This window comes from Pleurodeles waltl, chromosome 6 (genome assembly GCF_031143425.1).
Source record: "Pleurodeles waltl isolate 20211129_DDA chromosome 6, aPleWal1.hap1.20221129, whole genome shotgun sequence".
NCBI classification, from domain to species: domain Eukaryota; kingdom Metazoa; phylum Chordata; class Amphibia; order Caudata; family Salamandridae; genus Pleurodeles; species Pleurodeles waltl.
Genome location: NC_090445.1, coordinates 1,427,073,916 through 1,427,094,530, shown reverse-complemented (window position 1 = coordinate 1,427,094,530; position 20,615 = coordinate 1,427,073,916). Strand labels below are relative to the sequence as shown.

Genomic DNA, 20,615 nt, shown 5'->3' with positions numbered 1-20,615 from the left:
AACACATTGCTGGACCCTGAGTCTTTCTTTTCTTTCTCAGGATGGTGGATGTTATGGAGACCTGTACTGCAAAGCACTGAAAACCTACAACATGCTCTGCTTTGGGATCTACAGATTGCGAGATGCACATTTAAGTGCACCACATCAATGCACTAAAAGGTATGTCGAACCCTGCATGTTCTATTAGGGTCGTTAGTTGATGTCAACAGCTTTTTCATGTAGCTTTTTTATGTAGCTATAATTACTTAGATGGCAGGTTTTAAACTTAATTTCTAAAAGTTAAATTGGTAAATAAACAGACAGAATTGAAATTGATCCCAGAGTTGATAGCTAAGTGGACTAATGCGTCAATTTTAAAGAACTATGTGTAACTTTGTAGCCCGCTTCACCTTTCATTCTTCTGAGATCCATTGAGTTGGAAAATATTTATCAGCGCCAAGAGATGAGACAAATTGTTGAGTGCACAATGTTAACGCAATGAGTCATTTTTAAAATCCCAAATATATAGGAGAGATCCCTTAATAAATAACATAGGTGAACTACGTTGATAAATGGCCATGTAGTAGGGTGTGCAGTGTGTGTGCGTCTATCTATCTGTCTATGTGTTTGTGTGTGCGTGTCTGTGTGAAGAGACAGGTGAATGTAAGTTGATGGATGGTCTTAGATACTTTGGCCCATATTTATACTTCTCTAGCGCCGCATTTGCGCCGCTTTTTGACACAAAAGTGGTGCAAACTTACAATATACAGTTGTATTTTGTAAGTTTGCGCCGCTTTTGCGCAAAAAACTGACGCAAATGCGGCACTAAAAAAGGATAAATATGGGCCCTTGTGCGTGCCAGGCTTCATATTTGTACAGTTTCCTAGGCTGTTTAGAGAGAGACCCTCATGCGAAGGAAAAGATGAGCAGTCTATGCCGTCAGATTTATTTACACGTGCAAAGGAGCAACAACACCACAGCACTGCCAAGAATCTTCACTGGAGAGATTGTGAGGTTGGTGATTGTGTGCCTGGTGATCCGGGCAACATCTTCACCTGTACCCTGATCAGCTTTGATTTTCAGAAGTGGAGAAGCTGTTCTGTCGTGAACTTTTCAGAAGTGCTGATAATGAGCAGTAGTGGTATGACGAACTTTGACTAGTTGCAGCAACATGTCCTTGATGAGTGGTTTATTTGTTGATAAGTGTGTGAGTGGTGATAGACACATGCTGAACCCTGCTTTGCTTTAACTGATAGAGCTGACGAGACAGCCACTGCTTGGTTAGTTTGATTGGTGGAGCTGGCATGCACTACATACCTAACGAACCTTTACGGTTAGAGAGAAAAAGGCAACAGTTGCCTGATAAGTTTCTGGGAGTAGAGCAGAAGGCAGCAGCTGTTCAGTAAATTTTGACTTCCAGCAATACTAAGGTGGCAGCAGAGTTGATGTGCTTGGGTTGGTGAAGATGAGGCAACAGCAGCAGCAGTCGTTTAATGGTTGGTGGCGTTGAATTTGAATGAGACCCTTTGACTGGTGAAGATGGAGAGGTAGCAGTGGCAGGAAGTATGGGATACAGGTGGCCGAGTCTCTGTGAGCATGAGGTGGCAGGCACATGGTATTAGCAGAAGCTTGATTATTCTGATTGGCCCGTGAGGAGGGAGAAATGGCCTGGTGATATCTGACTGGCAGAGGTAAGGCAACAGCATTAGCCTGATAAGCTTTGATTAGCCAAAACATGGAAACAGACTACAAAAAAGATGCACATGGGGATTCTTGACAACCACATCATCTCAGTTTCTAAAGGTGAAGCAGATGCAGATAGTGACTCTGCTGCATGATATACCTATCCTGGAAGGGCAACAGCAGATTCTAATGATGGTGTGGCTGAGATTTGATAATGTGTGGACTCAGTTACAGCAATGACCTATGGCACAATCCGTAAAACAGCTCACTAGGTTTATTGCCTGTTGTGTGATGCATGCATGTACAAATCACACTAGGTTGGTTCAATCTTTCATCCTTCTGATGTTAATTAAATGACTGCTTCTGAGTTGAATAGCAACTACTGCTGTTAGTTCCAACCTCTTTAAAGCTGTAAACACTAGGACAGGATGATGTTCAAAACCAGGGATTACTATGTTGTAGGTTTCGGTTTTTAACAAATGTGTGAATGCAGGCACTGGGCCACTTGAGTGGTTGTCCTTATTAGAATGGTGAAAGAGGAACTGTTGCATGCTTCTGTTGTTCCACTTAGGTGGCGCTGCTGAACACCGCCTAGTGAGACCAGGATAACTCACTGATATCCCCTAATAATTGAAAGGTGTCTTGGAGGTCTGGGCCAGCATGCTTCAAAATGACCTACATATATGCATGACTTCCAAACAGTGCTATTTCCCATTTAATTTACTGGGTATGCAGTCCCTAACTGGCCCACAGTTAGGGATATGGAGGTACGCCCACAGTTATAAATGTCCCAAGAACCAGGTGGCAAGGTGTTAGGGCATTCTTTAGTAGGGACGCTCAGATGCCATTCTTTCCTGACACCTGCATCCCATAAGAAAAGGAGCCAACAGAGCTGTACACATTCAGTTCAGATTGGTTGGGGACATCTTTCCATGAAGCCTACTGGACACACCCATATTTGCATTTGTTAGCTCACTCATGTTTGCCAAAATAGATTATGTCATTCAGGCCCTTTCCTGTCATAGACAGGTAATTGCACTTTGAGTCTTGGTAGGTAATTGACACTGAGATACTGGGAAGGGATATATTATTATTATTTAAGTAATGGGTGTAGGAACAGTCTATTAAGAGATGAGAAATCCTCTCGTGTACATTTACACTATGATTGTGTGGTAGGACTGCAAACACAAAAGCCTAGTTAGCTGCACCAGCCTTGTGGTGGGGTGGAGAGGGACAGCAAGAGGGTGATGAATTGGCTGTAGGTGTGTTTAGCAGCCAGCAACCAGTTGTGTCTCGGGGGCATGTGGGAAATCCATCTATGTGTAGAATGTATGGTGTATGTGTTTGTTGAATGTACGACTTTGAAAAAAAGGTCCATATTTATACTTTTTTAGTGCCGCATTTGCGGCATTTTTTGGCATAAAAGCGGCGCAAACGTACAAAATACGATTGTATTTTTTAAGTTTGCCGCTTTTGGGTCAAAAAATGTCACAAACGCGGCGCTAAAAAAGTATAAATATGGGCCTTAGTTTATTTACTTCCAAAAAGGGGAACAAGAATGTTGGAAATGACCATCTCTTGCATGGTATTCTCGCAGATTTCTTCCTTTTTTTGCTGAACCTGTTTTGCTGACCGCAGGACTCTCCTCTCGAAGCATGTTAGAATTTTACATGGTCCTAACTTGCATATTTAATTTGCATGTAAGCATGGGGTAAGTCACACCCCATGTACCATGGCCTATAAACTAAATGCTATTAGAGAGCTGCAGCACTCTTGTGCCACCCACTAAAGTTGCACTGTAAAATATGTCTCCAGGCCTGCCACTGCACCCTTCATAGGCAGTTTTACCAAACTTCTGCCAGGCCTAAACCTTCCTGTGGTAATCCTGTGGAGGATTGGGACTTAATACTCATAAGTCACACCCAAGGTAGGCCTTAAATGGCCATAGGGTAAGGATGCATGATATTTAAAAAGTAGGGGATATATAATTGGTGTTTTACATGTCCTGGCCTCCAAAGTCATTTTTCACTGTGGCAGGACTGGCTCTCCCATGGAAAAACACCAGGTTACACTATAACATCTTTTATTGCTCATTTTTAGTTTGGGAGCAGCTAGAAAAATGAGACAGGGGGTGACTCATTTTGATGCTAATTAAACATGCAATTTAATAGGCAAATCATATTTTATATTACAATTATGGAAATGATAATTTTAGAAAATTGTCATTTTCTTGCCTAAAGCCAAAGGGGCCTTTCGGCCAGGGTCCAGCGTCACATGACTGCTGATGACCCCCGTGTGGTAGTATGTGGATTGCTCCCAGATAGTGGACAGAGGGCTTGGGTGTGGAGAGGTGTTTCTCGTCCTTGAGAAGGATAGTCTGGGCCCTTCCTGAGCTTCAAAGAATGCTTATCCTATAACTGACAGATATAGTTCACACCTAGGCTTTCCTCCCTGTTCTCTTCCTAGACAACTAGGTCCGAAGCCCAATGGTAGGGAGAGCTGCCCAAGAACTGGTTTGGAGTAACCACAAGACAGGGTTTGCTCATTTTCATAGTCACACCTCTGGGTGGGCACAGGGAGCTCTGACCACAGGAAGAAAGGGTCTGCCATGTTGCATTTTAGGGAAATAGGGCTACTGTGGAATAGGTTACAGAAAAACACACAGACAGTGCTGCAGAAGTGGGTAGGGTCACACCTCTAAACATTTAACCCCATTTGTTAAGGAGTGGCCAGGAGAGTCCCCTACACGCAGGTTGACACTGGGCATAAATGTGGCACCCCCAGTATGATCCTCAGAACACTCCTGGACCTGAGGGAGATCAGAAGTGGACTGAACCTGCTGTCCGTAACCTGAGACCAGCCTTAAAGAACTAGACCTGCTATCTCCCATGACAAAGAAGTGGACCCCAAGGGTTATAAGGCTGACTTCCTGTTCAAGCTACTAGCACACAACAAACTACAGGAGGCCTTTCCTGCAACTGCCCAACTGATCAGTGGCAACTAGACCTGTACTGGACTCTGCCTGTTGCCCAGTGTGTCTCAAAGTGCTTAACTTGAGGTCCTGGGGGCTTTATAAGTGTAATCCTGTGGAGGATTGGGACTTAAACTAAAGTCAGAAGGTATAATATTTTCCCAGGATGAACTTTATTGGTGTATCTGACCCATGCTCCACTGGGATCAGCATCAAGTGGTGCCCTAGGTCCTGTTCTACCACAACCATTGACTATCATTCTCTCTGTGTGCTGCTTTGCACTATTTTTACTTAACACTTTAAGCATTCATATCACCAGTTCCCCTTAATGAGTTGCTGTCCTGTTGGTGTCATTTTGTTTAGTAAATTTTAGTAAATTTGTTTTGGAATTTTTGCATGTCAACCTTACCCCAGTCAACATATAACTACTTATTACAAAGAACATAGAGGATTGTCGAAGTTGAATGATGTCATGCCTTAAATGCCTTCATTTATGTCTCCTTCTGAAAAGCTAGCTATTCTCTTTTCTAGATATGTGATCACAAACCCACCCTACGAGTTTGAGATGGTGCCTACGGACTTGATCTTCTGTTTGATGCAGTTTGACCACAATGCAGGACAGTCTCGGGCCAGTCTATCACATTCGTCCCATTCCTCCCACTCTTCGAGCAAGAAGAGCTCCTCTGTTCACTCCATCCCGGCATCAGCGAATCGACAGAACCGCAGCAAGGCCAGAGACTCACGAGACAAACAGAAGTATGTGCAAGAAGACCGGCTCTGAATGGCCGCATTCCCCACTGTGTGTGAGACTCTTACCACCATCCATCCATCCTCCCCCGTTGGTGTTTCCAACCATAACATTTTCCTTCCTCCTTCCTTTACTCTTCCCACTGTTGGAGTTCCCATTATCAGTTTTATTTTGGTTGTTTTGTACTTACCATTCATATATATGATTTGCATGTGTTTCTCATTTTGATTTCACTGCCATAAAACCCTTAAAAAGCTGCTGATGCCTAGAGAGGGGAAAAACTTTAAATCACATCCCAACTCTCAAATTCTTGTTTTCTGTGGTCGTGCACAAAAAGAGGCGCCTGGAGCTAAACTCCCGTTCTTTCAGCACATGCTTCCCGTGCATACTCATGATTGGCTCTTGAGTGTGATGCTGTCCATGGGAGCGCCCTATGAGGTAAAATTGGGCAGAAAGTGAGGAAAGTCTTCATTTTCAGAAGATGATCCAAGGCGAAGTCCCTGTCGATACATGTTTCATTTTTTTGGAATGTCAAGCCTCCATACAGGCCTTGCGGGCCATTTTAGGTGCTTTTGAAAACAGCTGAGATTAGACATCCATGCTGAATAGCAGCTGATCCTCAAAGTGTTGAGGCAGCTGTCCACGAGACCACAGCTAACCAAATAAGGAATTACTCCACGGCAGAGCCAGATGGGTCCAAATCCACATGTGATTTTTCAAGGTTATTTCCCTTTGAGCACCTGCAGCTCTTTAAGCACAACAGCAAGGAAGCAGACGGGGCCAAAAGATATTTACGAGAGCAGGAAAGAGCAGGAACAAACAGGAAACAAAGAAAACCTTCTGGCATACTGATATATAACACGGAGCGCAACAGACGCGCCTAAGTATCCTTAACGGAAACAGTTGGCTGTTAGTGACTAGTGTTTTTAAAAGGGGGAGTCACTAGGAGCCTGTGAGTATTTCTGAAATGAGTTTAGCATTGTTCCATCTTTTTTTCTCTCACTTTAAATAAGTTTAATTCCTGCCATGAGCTGTAATATTTACGAATGACGTCACATTACACTGCTCAATTGTAAGCCTTCACACAGTGTAAAATATATTATTCACTCTGTAGAAGATTGAGGACATTCACTTGTATAGGTCTTTTAAGGTAGTGCAGTGTTTGTATCAACCACTACCAAGCAACTCTCTGCAGTCCCTGCAAGTAACTTCACGCCAGACATTGTCAACTAACACTACAGCAGTCACTGCCAAGCAGGTTTTTGATGATCCCTGCCAAGAACTCCATCATGGTGATGTTAACTCCATGGCAGTCATTGCTGACGAAGTACATGACAACCTCAATCAAGTAAGTCTCTTAAAGGTCATTGAAAAGCATATCTAGGGAAGTCACTACAAATTAACTCCATGGCAGCCACTGCTAACTCTATGGTTGTTACAGCCAATGAAGCCTACATCAGTCATTTGCAAGTGTCTCTTCGAAAGTCTCTACCAGGTAACTCCACAGTGGTCACTGCCACATGACGTTAGCAGTTTGCTTTACTACCAACAGTGCACAGCTGTTACTTATACCATGTAAATATGGGTGTCTCAAATAACCCTTTACACTGCATCGAGTCTGTGGAAACATTTGTGCTGCTTTTTACTATAGTCCCAGTCTCCATCCACACTTTTTTCAGGGGATTACTCTTTTTTGGACAAACCCCACAGGGAGTACTAGCGCCAGTGTGCCTTATTGCCCTTTTCATGAAACTCCCACCGCTTTCTGTTACTCATGTTTTGTTTCTCACAAATGAGACTACTAAACAAAGTGTGCAAGCGTCACATAATGGATCCCTAAGTCATTTATTCTGTAGCTTCAAATGTAATTGGGACAACAGCATAATAAGAGGAGTCTTTCTGCACTATGCAAAGGGCACCCAAGTAGGCCTACGGAACAGCATGTCACCATCACTCATCGAGGTGGCTATTTCACTACCTTAGGTCATAGAATAGGAGTGTGCAAAATTCTATTTTTAACTTTGTGAAATATCACAGAAATTTTACAAAATTACCCGTTTTGAGTGAAATGTTATTTGCCAGTAACTCACTAGACATTTCCACGTGAGTGCATGTACATGCTTTGCGTATATACTTCACATGACGTCAACCAATATACGTTGAGGTGATTGGCTCCAGCAGAAAGTGTTTCTAGGTGAGATATGTTTTCTGTGTGTGAGACATTTTCTGTGCAAACCAATATCGTGAGGGAAAAAAATATGCAAAACAAGGTAATGTGCAATATTGAGCCAGCATTATTTAGATTTTGCCATGGTCTGTCAGGAAGATAGCATTTGACTTCTTTAATTGACTTAAATGGATATTATGCAATAATATTTCGGAGAACTTGATATCAGTAAAAAATGATGGTTCAAGATGACCTGCCCAAGATGTCCCATTTCAATGTGTGGCACAAAGCCTTGGCGCTTCAAGCCTAAAAAGAGCTGTTTATTACTTTAATTTCAAGAAACCCCTCCCTGCCACGTGCTTCAGAACCATTAAAGAAGTACACCCCCAGTAGGGTTTGTCTTTGGGTGCCACCTCAACTTAAAAGTAGCGGTTTATTCACGTTGAATGGGCTGTCCAAAGAATGGCACAAATGCCATGGCTAGAAAAATAAGTAGTATCACTGTGGCCCAGAAACATAGCTGCCACCTGCATTCATTATTGTTCATTGTATTCAAATTCAGCAAATATTATAAAAGGCCAGGATGGGACCACTGGAATCTCCCCTTCCATGCTCTGGTGTATGTGGACACTGGGGAAGGCTAATGAGAAGTTGCCACGTTGCATAGCAAGGGCTCAATTGAGAGTTTGGCGGATGGGTTACTCCATCACAAACAAGATGAATATCCTGTCCCCCTTATCACAACGACCATAGGCTGTAATGCACTTGTAATAAGACGATTGGGTGTCCGCCACAGTATTTCCCACCTGCCTTATTACAAGTACCATACGATATAATGCACTTGCAATACGACACACAGGATATCTGTCATATTTGTAACAGAGTAACCCGTCTGCCAAACTCTAAATCAATGCACACGCAGCCTCTGAAAAATATAGCCCTCACATCTCTGCCATCAGACACACTAAAAATTAATGCAACCATCCGAAGCATTGTTTGTAATATACAGCCTCTTTGAATGCAATATACTGACATTTTCCAGGCTTCGGGCTATGAATCTGATGCAATTTTGTCTAAGCAAAAAGTCTCTAATTGCATTCTAACATATCATACTGCCTGTTTCTGCTGCCACATGAAAAGCTCCAGTCATTCAGATGGGAAGCTGTGCGCATAATAAATATTGAATTTAAGTCTCTTTAACAAAAAGCCTTGTCTTCAAAAGGCATTTCAATCTTTCAAAAGGAGAATTAGGCATCTAATGGACAGAATAAATACGTTTACGTATCAACCATGGCAGTAAATGTTGGGTCTCTAGGGGTGCATTACAGAGCTTCATTTTCACACCTTGGACCAGATTTACAAGAAAGTGGCGCATCAGCTTTGATGCGCCACTTTTCCAGCACCCCCTGCACCCCCCTAACGGCACCATGTGTGCGCCGTATTTACAATACGGATCACCATGGTGCTCGTTTCCACAATAGCATCATAGTTTATGACGCTATTGTGGCGTTATGCTGGATTAGCACCATAAATTATGGCGCTAGTGCAGCAAAGCACTAGGGAGGCCCATAGGCTACTATGGACCCGTCACTTTAATGTCTGCCCTGAGCTGGCATTAAAAATGACGGAAAAAATGTTGCAGTGAAATCTTGTAGATTTTACTGCGCCATTTTTTGTGGCCTCCCTGCATGGGAATGCCCCCTTGCATACATTATACCTGGCGCAGGTATAATGTGGCGCAAGGGGGTACAAAGTGGTTCAATGCTAGCATTGCGCCACTTTGTAAATATGGCAAAGGAGAATGGCCTCCTTAATGCCACTTAACGTAAAGAAATGACTCTAGTATGACGCTAAGAGGCGCTAGGGCCGTGTCAACCTGGCCCCTTGTTTCTTAAAGGTTAGGTCCAACCTTGTTTAATACAGAGCTGTGTCAGTTTGTAGATAAGCATAGACAACCCTACATATGCATAGACATGCATTCTACAGACTTGGCCTCTACTTACATATGCACAGACATTATAGCACATACCGAGTCTTTACATATGTAGACATGCACAGAATATAACCAGTAATTACATACATATATGCAGACAGGAATACTAATGCCCAGCCACAAACAATATGTACAAATACACACAGTATCAGGGTGTAGGTTGAGAGGGTTTTGTGGGACATTACTCTCTCCTAATAAATGTATTTTCTGAAGAACAGCTGGGTACAGTTGCTTTCAGTCGGGTATGGTAAGGTGTCTGTCGGATTTCACCTAGCATTTATGCACACATGTGCACACACACACACTAGCAAAAAATACACACACCCTCTCTCATCTATGTTTTGAAAGCCCTAAAAAATGTTCATTATTTTACAAAATATTGTGTTTCTCTCAGTACTTCTACCATTTTGCATACTTCTGCCTTTCCACAGCCTCTTAAGCCCCTCTCATGCACCCTGCTTGCCATATAATGTATTTTAACATTATTTGCCAGCCTGATTGTCAGTAAATATGAAGCTCACTGCCCCCCAATCTTACTGACCAAGCTGAACCCCTGCTCAGCTTATATCCACCGATGATGCAGTATGCACAGCCATGCATTGCACATTCCCATCAATTACACACATGTGCACAGACATGATTAGTGTATACCCAACCATTACGTGACATGCACAAACCTACACAGCAAATATACAGTCATTGTGTGATATGTTCAAACATTCATAGCACATATTCTGTAAGCAGTCAATACATAATGTACACAACCACACATAACACATACCCAGCAATTACATAAAATGCAGATACTGGCTTAAAACACGCACAAACAAACCAAGACAAGTCCAGACGTTGGCTACGCAAGCCTAGCTAGTCAGGGCAAATGCACAAACACTCATAAAATGTGCTCAGGCGTTCAGTATACATTAATAGGCATACATTGCATCCATACATATTTTTTTGCTTAACAGATTACATTCAAACAGAAGACCTGCAACCTGAAAACGCAGCAATAACACCTACTCCAGAGAGCTCCCTATTTCTAACAGTAGTTCAAGGACAGACACTAATATCTGATCTGGAAATACAGCAGGAAATTAAGATGTTTAGGGTAAGAGGCCCCACTGGGTTGTTGGAGAGAGAACAGGCATAACGTATGGATGGAAGTAATGACTCCATTTCCAAAGTAAAAAAAAAGGCCACTCTCGATACCATGACTCAGACAGTTCTATCCCTACACTTTGACACTGAAGGCTGTGATACTGATTGGTATTGTTTGACCTCAAAATCTTTCATGTTACTGTCCTCAAAGTCCTCACACTCTCCTTTCGCCATTGGAGGTTTGCCATTTTTTAACACAATCTTCTATTCATCTAGTTTTGTCCACCATGATGTCAAGGAATATATTGGCATTGCCCATCTTAAATGGGATCTGGAAGGTGCTTCGATGATGACAAAGCAAGAGTCTCTGATGGCATGCCTTTTGCATTATTTTTCTCAGGAGGAGCCGGAACCTAAGAACTTTAGAGCCTTTGGAGCCCTTAGAGGTCCAGTCCAGCCAGGTCAATGGTTTTACGATACTCCCAACCTGAGTATACCTTTCTGTCACCTCTCACCACCTGACAACACTGTGATATACACCAAGTTTCTAAGGAGAATGATTGCTTTATCAGTATTGAAAGCCCCATTACATAAACAAAACATATAGTCCTTTTTAAATGGATGACCGATTCTTGCTTAGAGGAAATCTCACAGTGAGTGGCTCTGGTTAAAGCCTGCAGCAGAGGCCTTTGTCTTGGTGAGTCTTGTAAAGCTCATCCAGGTGGATAGAGGTATGCTCTATTTATCCCAATATCCTACAGAGGACAGCAGACCTCACTTTGGAAGCAAGAATTGGTTCTCCAACGTTGCATATTTAATAAAGTCAAATGCTTTTAATTATTCCCTATCATCAGGTTGGAACCCAAAGTAAAATATTATACATCGCAGTATTAATACATTAGTGTTTGCAGCTTATTAAATTAATTGTTAGGGCTTTCACTGGAGCTAATGAGGTTGAGAGGCTTAGGACTTTAACCTCACGGAGGAAACTGTGCCTCAGATTTTCCACTGTACACCTAATGTGATTGGGATTACTTGACGGAACTGTGCTCCTTTACAAGCATCTGAATATAGAATCCGATGCATCTTGGTGCTTGCTGCTTAAATCATCGATCAAAGACTTCTACTTTCATACCTTTCTCATTTGGGAATCCCCACACTCAAATGCCTCCTTCCTGGGTACCCAGAAAAGCTGTATATCGTTAGGTGGGTCAAGATGCTTCCACTGGAACATTTGTCATAACTGGTTCTCCTGGTCCTGAATCAAAAAGGAACATAGTTGTAAACAAGTTGATGCTCTACCATGTGGGTATTGAAGGGTGAAAGTTTATAAATTAAACTGTGGTTCACTGTGTAAATCATTCCCTGGCCTGTTTGATAACCCTCCTTTTCTGTGAGAAAAGCAAAATAACAAAATAGACTGTGCTGCCTGAAGTACAGCCCAGATGTCAACGAAAACATCATGAGTAAAGGTTTTATTGTCAACATAGAATCCTTGACCAAGCACTACTGCTTTATTAGCAAGTTTTTCATCAGCGAGTAAGTCTTTCACAGCACACTTATCGGCAGGATCATAGACACTGATCCTTGTGTAGCCGAGTGCTTCATCGATAATACCATCTCTGATCACAGCCTCTTCTTCATCTGTGAGCAGAGGATCTTATGGATAACCATTTCATCAATACAAAAACCTCAACGTTGTCAATGGCCGTGCCATCTACGCCAGTCCTATCAACAGCAGTGTCAGTAAGGACAACTTGATAGAGCATATCATTGCAACAGATCGCCTCAGCTACCAAGATCTCTGCAAAAATCCTATCCTTGTCGATGATGAAGACAGCTCCCTCCTTATCTGCAACCAGAAGACACCAGTATAGTCAACAATCAAGAAATCCACATTATCAGTGACTGGGTCTCCTAGGTCAGTCTTGTCAATAGCATCTTTGTCAATGAAAACTAGGTTTCTTCAGCCTCTGGTTAACAAGACAATGTATCCACAATCTCTCTAATAACCTGGTGTCTCAATTAACAACCACCTCAACAGATTCTACTGGAAGAAGACGAAAGCCAGGAACATGAAGCCTCTGACAAAGATACATTTTCTGTATTTCTTGGTCAGGAACCATTCAGTAGAGTTATGTCCACCATTGGCATGTGTCTGTTGAACAAGTAACTCAAGATGCAACCATTCACACGGGACTGACTCCAAAACCTAATTTTCTTCCTGCCACAAGATATGTGTCTTTTATCCACAGACTTGGAGCTTGAATACTCCGTCTGTCTCAAGCACTGAAGGTTTCTTTGTTCTGTCAATGAAAATGCTCTTTTCTCAGCACTTCATGTAAACTAAAATACATGTTTATTGTAAGCACGTAGAGACACTGTGGTACAAGAACAGCCTACTGTTATCTACCAGACAACTGAAAGACAGCCAGTATTTCTACATATCTTCAAAGTCAGAGTCGATGCAAACCGTGTATTATAATTTGACAGGTTAAAGGCATAACTTAAGAATGGTTATAACATGCTTTACTTTTGTCCTGTCTAATGATACGATCAAAATCCAACACTACTGGTTTCAGGTGCTAACCATCTGCTTGAACTCACACCCAAGGATATGTAAATGAATGAGGATGATGTCTAAAGCATAGCAGTAACCTCAGAAGGAGCCCCGGCATCCTGAATGCAATGGTATACTGGGAATGCACAAAGTAATAATAACATTTAGTAAATGGCTAATGTAAAGAAAATCGTTTTGAGGGTCTTTGGAAAAAGCAAGAATCCTCAAACTGGGAATATGCATTGAAAAAGAATTCCATAACTTTGGCGAAAGGTAGGAAACAGGGGCCATATGTACGAGCACATTTTCCCATAGACACAGAATGGGTAAAACGGTTTGATACATCTGGCCTCAGGTCTCTTACACTTCATTTAATCTTACATAAACTGTAATGAGATCACACTCTGCAGCATTATAAAACTCACAATTCAATGGAATCTCACTTGTTTCTAAATCAGTGGTCACTTAAGTGGAGCCTTGCTCATTAACCAAATCCACCAGTCGCTTACACGCCAGTCTAGTCTGACTTATTTCTCACATCACAAACAATTGCTTCAATGCAATTTCAGCTGTTACCAAATTAAGGGGCAGATTTACAAGAAAGTGGTGCATCGGTCTCGTTGTGCCACTTTTTGTGTCCCCCTCTGCACCCCTAACCACACCATGGTTGTGCCATATTTACAGTGTGGGGACCATGGTGGTCATTACCACAACAGTGTAAACAGTTTTGACGCTGTTGTGGCGCTTTGCTGCACTAGCACCAAAAATGTTGGCGCGAGTGCAGCAAAAGCACAGGGAGGCCCATAGGCCAATACAGGAGCGTCACTTTAATGCCGGCCTTAAATGACAGAAAAAAATGGAGCAGTGAGACCTTGTAAATTTCACTGGGCCATTTTTTCAGGCCTCCCCTTGGGGAAATGCCCCCTCCCCTTACAAAATCGTAGGTGGCGCAAGGGGTACAAAGTGGCGCTATGTATGCATCGGCTCCACTTTGTAAATATAGCGTGGGGGAATGGCGTCCTTAAAGCTGCTATGGAGTATTAAAGTTGCATTGGTGTATTAAAAATGACGTTAGGGCAGCGCAAGGCGGTAGGAGGGGCTTGCAAATAGGCCCCCAAGATTTAGTAAGTGGCTATGGACATACCTGCACTTGAGTTACTATTTTGGCCCCAAACTTCAACCCAGTTATCTTCCTATTATAAGTTTCTGGGTTCGAAATTGGCGAAAACATGGGATCAGGACTTGGGCTGTATTATAACATGGGGTTCCCGAATCTTTCCACACTGGATCTACGCAGTGAAACTCGTTGGGTTTTATAGGGTGCGTTGCAGCACTTCGTAAAACACAGAACCGTGTGGTATGGTATTTCCCGCAGAAGTACCACTTTGCACAACTCATGATGAGGGGCATAATAGTTCTTACACATCAGCGGGGTTTTTGTCTATGCCCTGTTTCAGCAAGGACATAAAATGAAGTTTCACTCATTTGATAACATAGGTCACATACAAATGGTTCATTAATTTATATTTCAATTATACAATTCACATGTCTGTAACACTAATAGTGCTACTAGTGGCAAAGTGAAAGGGCAGTCTAGTCATGTGGCCTTGGTGAACACTGCAGCAATTAATTTTAAAAATGGTTCAGGGAGGTAATGCCACAATAACTCATGGTTTGCAGAGAAGCATCAATTGGGGAAATGGGCTAACCGCACCTCGACTTCGTCCTGCATATTTGAACATTTTATGTGGCACAGAATGACGTCCAAAGTTTCAAAAATAATAATTTTAATATGTGTATCCCTAAACAGAAATATTTATTTTCCTTTTTGCTTTCTATTTACAATTGTACTTAAATGTCGGCTTGTAATCACCATACCTGCTGTCCATTCAGTGTCTGTTAAACGAGGCATAACACATTAGTTTTCGTGGACTGAGGTCCATGTGAAGATTTAGGTTCACAAACGCGCACTGATGTATAAACACTATCCGCCATTTTTCACGACTTCCTGTTTGCCATTTATGGTCCTGAGACAGTGTAAACATGTCTGTGCTGATAGGCCAAGGACTGAGCTGGGGTGAGACCAAACCGTCCCATTGAGTCATTCCACAGGCGCCATTGGTTGTTTTGTAGCACTTTGTGGCTGGGGCTGACGGGTATAGACGTTCTATACCGCTAACCATCCACCCAGCCTTCTGCCTCCCAGTGGAAGCTGGAAGTCGTACGTTCTTTTGTGTTGTTGTTTGAAGCATGACATTTTTGGGTGGTTTGCTGTGTAAATCGACTATTTTTGTGAGCACTTCTACTGCGAGCATCCCAGGTATGGTCAATTGGGTCTGGTACCATATTATCGTGAACTAAATGTCCTCCGACAAAAACATTGTGTCCTAAATATTGTTTGAAAAATAGGGCACAATATTTGTGTCAGGCGATGTTTCTGTCAACGACATTCCGACATACACCTGTAAATTGTTGGGTCACAACCTGCATCTGTGTAAAGAATGTAGACTAAAAGCATTAAAAAGCGGTTCTAGTTAACAGTAGGTGTCAGTCCAAAATGAGTGTCGTATTTTCATCTCATTTGTTGATATATTGTTTAGGTTAGGTGTCTAGAATTCATTACTCTCTAGTGCAGTCATGTAGACTGTGTGGCATAGGTGTTTTTAAAGCCACTGTCTTTGGTGTGGTGGAGGTGGGAAGAGTGATCATCTAACTGATCTAAGGATAGGCAGCATCAACTAAGGCCGAAGGCTTGAGGGGTCAAGACAGTGACATCCAGCTGTAACAGATCCACTAACCTCTTGATCCTGTGATTATAGCAAGCTGAACACTTCCTCCCCCTTTCGATTGATTCTGCCATAGCTGCCTTCAACAAACACTGCAAAGCCAATAGGTCCGACATTGGCCGCGGGTCGTTTGGCTTTGTCAATGCTTGCTTTGTTTTGTCAAGTATTTGCAAAATAATTATTGTTCGGGAAGCTCTCCTCATTCCAAAAAATACTTTGGCTGGAAGCCAAAATATTTTTGGTCTCCAAAAAGCACACATCGTCAAAGTAGCTCTTGGCACTGAGAGGATGTAGTTTTTATTTAGATGTGCTCATTGTAAAAGGGCAAAATACTGTAGCTCCTGGTAAAGTTAACCACTGACTGAAGCAGGCTGACCAGCTGCACCACGCTTTATCATGTAGGGGGTGGAAAAAAAATGTGGATGAAGGAATAACAGACAAATGAATGAAGAGGCTTTTTCTCAAAGCCCCAATAAATATCATGCATTTCATTTGAGTAAAACAAAAGGGTTGGCCAACGCCAGGCCTAAAAAAGACAAGAGGCTTTGTTTAGAGGTGAGCTTGCACTGCTGCCTTATGCCTAACGACATGGAGTTCTTCAGTTGCTGCATTTCTTTAAGCTGCTTATGTGAAAGAGTGCTCTGCACAGTGCCTGTTGTCTGTGCCACTGAAAAGCCCCAGTTCATCCACGTTATCGGTTGGCTTTGGAGATAAATGACTGTTGGAGGTGATTGATGGGTTGCTCCAAGACTTCAGATCATCAGCAAGACAGAGCAAGATCCTTTTTGCCTCCAATTTGTTCTTACCCTCTCCTTAGAGGTGGTCACACAAGCGTGCAAGACCTATGAGAGCTAGGTGACAGATAGAACAGGATGCAACTTGGACATAATATGCTATGCAAGTGAAATTCAAAATGATGAACTAAATACCGCAAGTATGTAAAATATAAAGGTACATACAACATAACAACAGCTCAATGAAACGCTCCAGAAAAATCACAACAGAAAGTTACAAAAATAGACATGTCTTGCTTTACGTACTGCTGCAAGTGGTTTGCACAGTGGCTTTCTTTCAGAGAGCCTCCCGCAACAGGATTGCCGGAGCAGCCGCAGAGTCGAGTGCACCAGCAAAGGAATAGAAGTGGGTGGTGCAGTAAGAGTATAAACACCACTGGGTTCCCATTCCCTGACCCAAACAAGCCGTCATGAGTACCAGTTTTGACCCATCTGCTCCTTGCAGTTTGGCTGTTAATATTGCTTTTGCTCTCCGTCAATGAACCTCTAATGGCACAGAAGCCAGAGAAGCAAGGGCCAGAGAAAAGCAAGTACCCCAGGCAGTGTGGAAGGAGCTGGCTTTAAAACTTGATGGACCTTAGCCGCACTCGAGGTCCAAATCCGTAGCAGAATCCTTACCACAGAGCCTCTAGTAACATGGCACTAGGTGGTAGAGGCACAAAGTCATGAGTCAACAACATACTACCTGTTTTCAGGGGTTGGCTGGATAGTCTCATGGTCATCAAGCACTCTTAAGTAGTAAGCATTTTGGACCAGATTTATCTAGGTTTTGCTTCACCCTATGCCACACAACCGTGCTCAAGGGCGATGCTAAACCTTAAGTGAAATTTATCCAGACATGCAAAGCCACCGTGTGTGGCCCTGCATGGTATGATAAATCTGGAGTAATGCAAGGCAGTGCAAATGGCTGCCTTGCATTACCCTGCCTCAGGGAGGCATTACATTGGTCGAGCGTGGGTGTTCCTATGCACCCACCCATGGATTTTGGCACATCACCAGATTTACCATTAGTGGTAGGCCTGAAGAATGCATCAGAATGCTACACCTCTCCAGGTGAGGTGCAACAAAGAAAAATATCTTCATCTCTCCTTGTATTTTCCACTTCTATGTGTGCTGCATTCTGCAGCAAATTTACCAAAAAGAAAAATGCCTCTGAGGATTGCTGTGCGGAAGGTGTCTCATCCTGCGCAAAAACAATCCTGCCTACAGTGCAGGCACCCTTACAACATGATGCAAGGCTGCCTGAGTTGGTGGTAGGCAGCACTAGGAAAGGACAGGAATGTGCTGTATAATGTTAAAAACAGTGTATTCCTGCCCTTGCACTCATCACAGCAAGGTAGCTTGTTGTGGTTTGCTGCGTGAAAAAATTATGAAAGATGGGCCGTTTTGTTCATTTATTTATAGGAGTTTGAAAATACCAGCACCCAAAATAGCTTCTGCCTTCTTCATGCAGATTAATGCATTAGACACCAGATTTTAGTGAAAGCTTCGAGACAACGACGAAACAGGCTGAAAAGGCCATCTTCTTAGACAAAGTAAAAAGCCATGCCTACAGGTATTTCCAGTGCTTAAACTGTAAGTAAAAAGGTGCCGGTGACGAAAGCTCTCCTCCGAAACAAGTGGCTTCTGCAATTAAATGTGCAAGCACAGAATACTGAGGCAGCGTAAACCTGAAGCCATCTCAGGCTTTTTTAATCCATTTACGGTCACTCCCTTCCCCGTCAGCTCATTCTTGCTGCTTCTCCTTTCTCCCTTTGTTATACTTTTTCGTTTTTCTCTTCCTCCGTCTTTCCATATGAGTCTTTCGCTCTCTGTAAATGGTTGAAGCAAAAAAATAAGTGCCGGCCCTCAAAAATAAGTGCTGGTACTCCGCACCAGAAGCCACCAACATAAATTAAGGACTGCGAATTTCCAGAATAAGCCTCCATTGCACTGCAAAGAGGGAAGAGTGTCCTGTGAGTACAGGTGGCAAACTGAACGTGGAAGTGCTGGTCGTAAAGAAAGTGCTTTAAGGGTCCCATTAAAACCGCAGGACAAATAGTGTTCAATTAAAAGTATAACGAGCTTGCTGAGAAGTACTGGGCCACTAAATGATGAGTTCTGCTGAGAAAGGTACAGTACCGGCTCACTGTAAAAATAATAGTCCTTCTGTGAAGTGCTTTGTGCAGACCATGAAGCGTTAAGGAGCCCCCCAAAGAAGAGTTGGTGGTTTTCCACTGAAAGTTTAAGGTAAAGTCTAGGATGTCCCATTAGGGACTTAGGCCCATATTTATACTTTTTTAGCGCCGCATTTGCGTTGCTTTTTGATGCAAAAGCGGCGCAAACTTACAAAATACAATTGTATTTTCCAAGTTTGCGCCGCTTTTGCGTCAAAGCAGCGCAAAAAAAGGCATAAATATGGGCCTTAGTGACGTAGAAATTGTACAGAGAAGTGCAGGTGATGTCCCTTTAAAGAGTAAGACGCGTGGAGCTACTGAGTGAGCTGCTCCTGCCATTTAATGCTACAGCTGGGACAGATTGAGGCCCTGACCTCGTCTCTTTACACAGATTGCTCTTGTGTTGTGCTCTCTGCCCCTGAACCTCCTGGCTCGTCAGCAAAAGTGCTCCTGGGGTACTGTGACCAATGGGGAAAAAGGCGTGAAACCCAACTTATGCAGCTTACTTCTCTCTCTAAAGTGCTACACGGACGAATAGAATGGGCTCAGGTACGAGTATTACTGGTTCTGCATGACCTGCCACTGCTCTCAGGTTTCCTTCTATAATTTTGTCTTTTTTTGAAAACCTTTGAAAATTAAAATCTTAAAAAAGACTTCTTTTCTCCGGTGATGGATTTGGTTTTTGTGGTTGCTCTGTGTTCTAGTTTTACCTCTAGTTATAGCTGTAATTTATTTTTTTGGTTTGCTTTCTGTCCTGGGCCAGAGCGCTCTGGCTTCCGTTGCTTCTGCTCTGCTGTTGCAGTTTCTTCAGCCATCCTCTGTCATTTTGGCTTGCTCTTCGTTGCATGTGAACAGTCTGTCATTTTGATAATGTCTTGTCCTCTGTGTAAGGTCAGGTACCCAGTGGCTGATGCCAGCTTCACCTTGCCCCGGTCATCATCACCCTGTGTGTTCCTATATGTTTCATGTCTAATTTAAAATATGTGGCTTTCTTTCACTGATCAATCTGGGCTGTGGTGGGGTGGTGGAATGGAGGTTTGTGGAGCACATGTTCATGATTGTTGCAGTTTATTTTCTAGGCACATGCTTTATATTTAGCCCATTGTGCTGCCCACATTAGTAAGCATGAGTGAGGAAATGGTGGTTCAGTCAGCAGTAAAGATGCTGTTGGCTGATCACTTTCACACTGTAGGTTTGGTTTTAGGGGTCCTGTCTCCTGTAGCTGAGGTGCACAATCGAGTAAGGTAAGTTCTGGTGGTGGTGCAGCTGTTCCATCCACGTAAGTCTGACCACTGCATTTTACGGGACCACTGGAACATTTTACCCTAGCAAAGACACTGAATTACATATCTCAAATCTGGAGTATCCTGCACCATTCAGTAAACTCACCGAACTGAGTAAGGGCCGAGGGTTTTAACAAGCAGGATAATATCCCGTCAAGTAATGCACCGGAGACTTTTTGTGGTCTACCTTGTACTTATCCTCATTAGGTTGCATGGCGTCATCAACAGAAAGATGCAACAGTGAAAGTGAAGAGGTAAGGGGAGCCAAATGAGACTGGTGACCAGATTCAAGCTATGATTTCCGTGTGATGCTGACCTTGGACGTTGTGCATGTCAAAACAAAGACAGGATACAAGATAGACAGAGGAAACAATGTTTCCAGAGAATTAGTTGCAAG

At 42.8% G+C, this 20,615-nt stretch overlaps 1 protein-coding gene across 7 annotated transcripts in view; it reads left to right on the top strand.

Moving 5' to 3' along the window:
- The window catches only part of KCNMA1 (potassium calcium-activated channel subfamily M alpha 1), a 1,226,483-nt gene that overhangs the window by 1,153,097 nt on the left and 52,771 nt on the right, over positions 1-20,615 (top strand). For 5 of the 7 annotated variants that reach the window (XM_069240804.1, XM_069240803.1, XM_069240800.1 and 2 more), the window contains 3 exons: positions 41-159; positions 5,165-5,389; positions 19,456-19,484. In XM_069240804.1, coding sequence (XP_069096905.1) covers positions 41-159; positions 5,165-5,389; positions 19,456-19,484 — 373 coding nt within the window. The remainder of the gene's footprint in view (positions 1-40; positions 160-5,164; positions 5,390-19,455; positions 19,485-20,615) is intronic. The other 2 variants (XM_069240805.1, XM_069240802.1) reach the window with 1 other exon arrangement.